Source organism: Sinocyclocheilus anshuiensis, unplaced genomic scaffold, assembly GCF_001515605.1.
Source record: "Sinocyclocheilus anshuiensis isolate Anshui unplaced genomic scaffold, SAMN03320099.WGS_v1.1 scaffold933, whole genome shotgun sequence".
In the NCBI taxonomy this organism is placed as follows: Eukaryota; Metazoa; Chordata; class Actinopteri; order Cypriniformes; family Cyprinidae; genus Sinocyclocheilus; species Sinocyclocheilus anshuiensis.
Window position 1 is genome coordinate 54,047 of NW_015555754.1, and position 2,128 is coordinate 56,174.

The following is a 2,128-nucleotide window of genomic DNA, read 5'->3' on the forward strand; positions in this document are numbered from 1 at the left end:
TTTCCTAATATTTCGCAATTGTCTATAGCCATTCAACATTACAGTATAATTGAGAGCTGTCAAACAACATTACAGTATAATTGAGAGCCACACACACACACACACACACACACAAATATATATACTCATTTTAATATCAACCAGCCCTACAATTAACTTATACAATTCTCAGTAAAAGCAAACTTTTAGATATCTATAAAAATAAGATAATTAACAAATACATACGTAATTTGTACATTACAATATTTATCATGACTGATTCATTGATCTGCACACTGAATGTGTCAAATGTGAGAATGTAGTAGTGCGCACCTGTGCATAAGGCAGGGAGAACACAGGCATCTGTGCTCTCATCTGAATGGTGTGTTTCTGCTGCTCCAGGCGCATCTGTCTCTCCTTCTCCTGCTCCTGCAGGCGCTGGATTGCGAGCTGCCTTTGCATCTCCAAGTACTCCTGCAGTAACCGATCACAGTCAGCTTTCCCTCATCACATGATTCACAGGCTCAAAAGAAAAGCAACTTGCCTGTTTTTTCTGCCTCATGATCTCTAGTTTCTGGGCGAGTTGGATTTGTCTCTGTCTCTCTGCCTCCTCGGCAGCCCGTCTCAGTTTCTCCCTGTGCTCATCTCTCAGAGCGTTCAGTGCCGCCCGCGCGTCACGCACCTGCGCCAGTTTGTCCTGAAGTCCCTCATAGTACACTGACCGAGAGAGAAGACAACATTCACATCACAAAGCACCTTTTAATTCAGAATTGTTATGGACGATACTTTGAAACTGCAACCCACCAAGCTACAATATATTTGTAAATTTTGTGTCATTTGGAAAGAGCAGTTATCTACACTGGAAGTTACTAACAAAAACATCAGGTTAACAGCTTGGGGGCAGCAGTTTCTAAATATTATAAAGGTAAAAATAATAATAATAAATATATAATCTAATTTATTCTGATGTTTACATTTAAACTGATTCATTTTCAAATTATTTACTTCTAATTATTTTAGTAAATATATTAAACAAATTTATTTGCAGCAGTTGAAATGCATGTGATATTTACTATCTTTAAATAGTGGGAAATCTAAATAAATAATCTCATTTATTTTGATCATTATTTAAATTGTATTTGATTCATTATCAAATTATTTGTTTCTGATAAATAATATAAACTTATTTGCAGCAGTTATGCATGTGTTATTTACTAGCTGTAAATTATATCAGGGTATATACAGGAATTATGGAGTTAAATTTAATACCTTTTAAGACCTTTTTTAAGACTCTTTCCATACATTTTAAGACCTCATCGCCACTCCAAGTTTTAACCGGTTACATCAGCGACACTTTAAATTACATTTACTATATACTGATTGTAAGATAGCACAATTAACAGACTTACTTTATGATAACTCCTTATCAATACAACATAATTTAGAAGGGGGGGAACGAAGCACAAGATAATGAATTGAGTGACTAACCAATGCAACAAGAAACAAGAATTAGACCAATAAACAAAACAACTGACAAAACTTATTGAGGAGAGAAAATAAAACTCTCCGAGCTAACGGGACAATGAGTTCACGCAGTATATTCAAAAGATGTATTTGTCACATCAACTCAAACCATAGCTGTTTTGTGGAACACTTCTCACTTTAAATTACATTTACTATATATTGATTGTAAGATAGCACAATTAACAGACTTACTTTATGATAACTCCTTATCAATACAACGTAATTTAGAAGGGGGGGAACGAAGCACAAGATAATGAATTGAGTGACTAACCAATGCAACAAGAAACAAGAATTAGACCAATAAACAAAACAACTGACAAAACTTATTGAGGAGAGAAAATAAAACTCTCCGAGCTAACGGGACAATGAGTTCACGCAGTATATTCAAAAGATGTATTTGTCACATCAACTCAAACCATAGCTGTTTTGTGGAACACTTCTCATGACAAACATCTGACTGATCAGACCGTTTACCTGTGATTACGGAGTGATTGATTTGATGCAGACTTCACAGTGTGTCAGTACTGCACCTGGTCATGTCTGAATGATCATGGAAGGTAAAATAATGATCACAACTATTACATTTTAATTGTGCATCCCAAGCCCATGCCAGTAAAAAAAAAAA

General features: G+C 35.2%; 1 protein-coding gene across 8 annotated transcripts in view; it reads right to left on the reverse strand.

The window, feature by feature from the left end:
* Positions 1-2,128, reverse strand: part of LOC107673777 (hepatocyte growth factor-regulated tyrosine kinase substrate-like) — a 24,874-nt gene that overhangs the window by 5,981 nt on the left and 16,765 nt on the right. For all 8 annotated transcript variants that reach the window (XM_016467565.1, XM_016467563.1, XM_016467561.1 and 5 more), the window contains exons 15-16: positions 524-696; positions 313-453 (exon numbers count right to left, since the gene is read on the reverse strand). In XM_016467565.1, the coding sequence (XP_016323051.1) occupies positions 313-453; positions 524-696 (314 nt within the window). The remainder of the gene's footprint in view (positions 1-312; positions 454-523; positions 697-2,128) is intronic.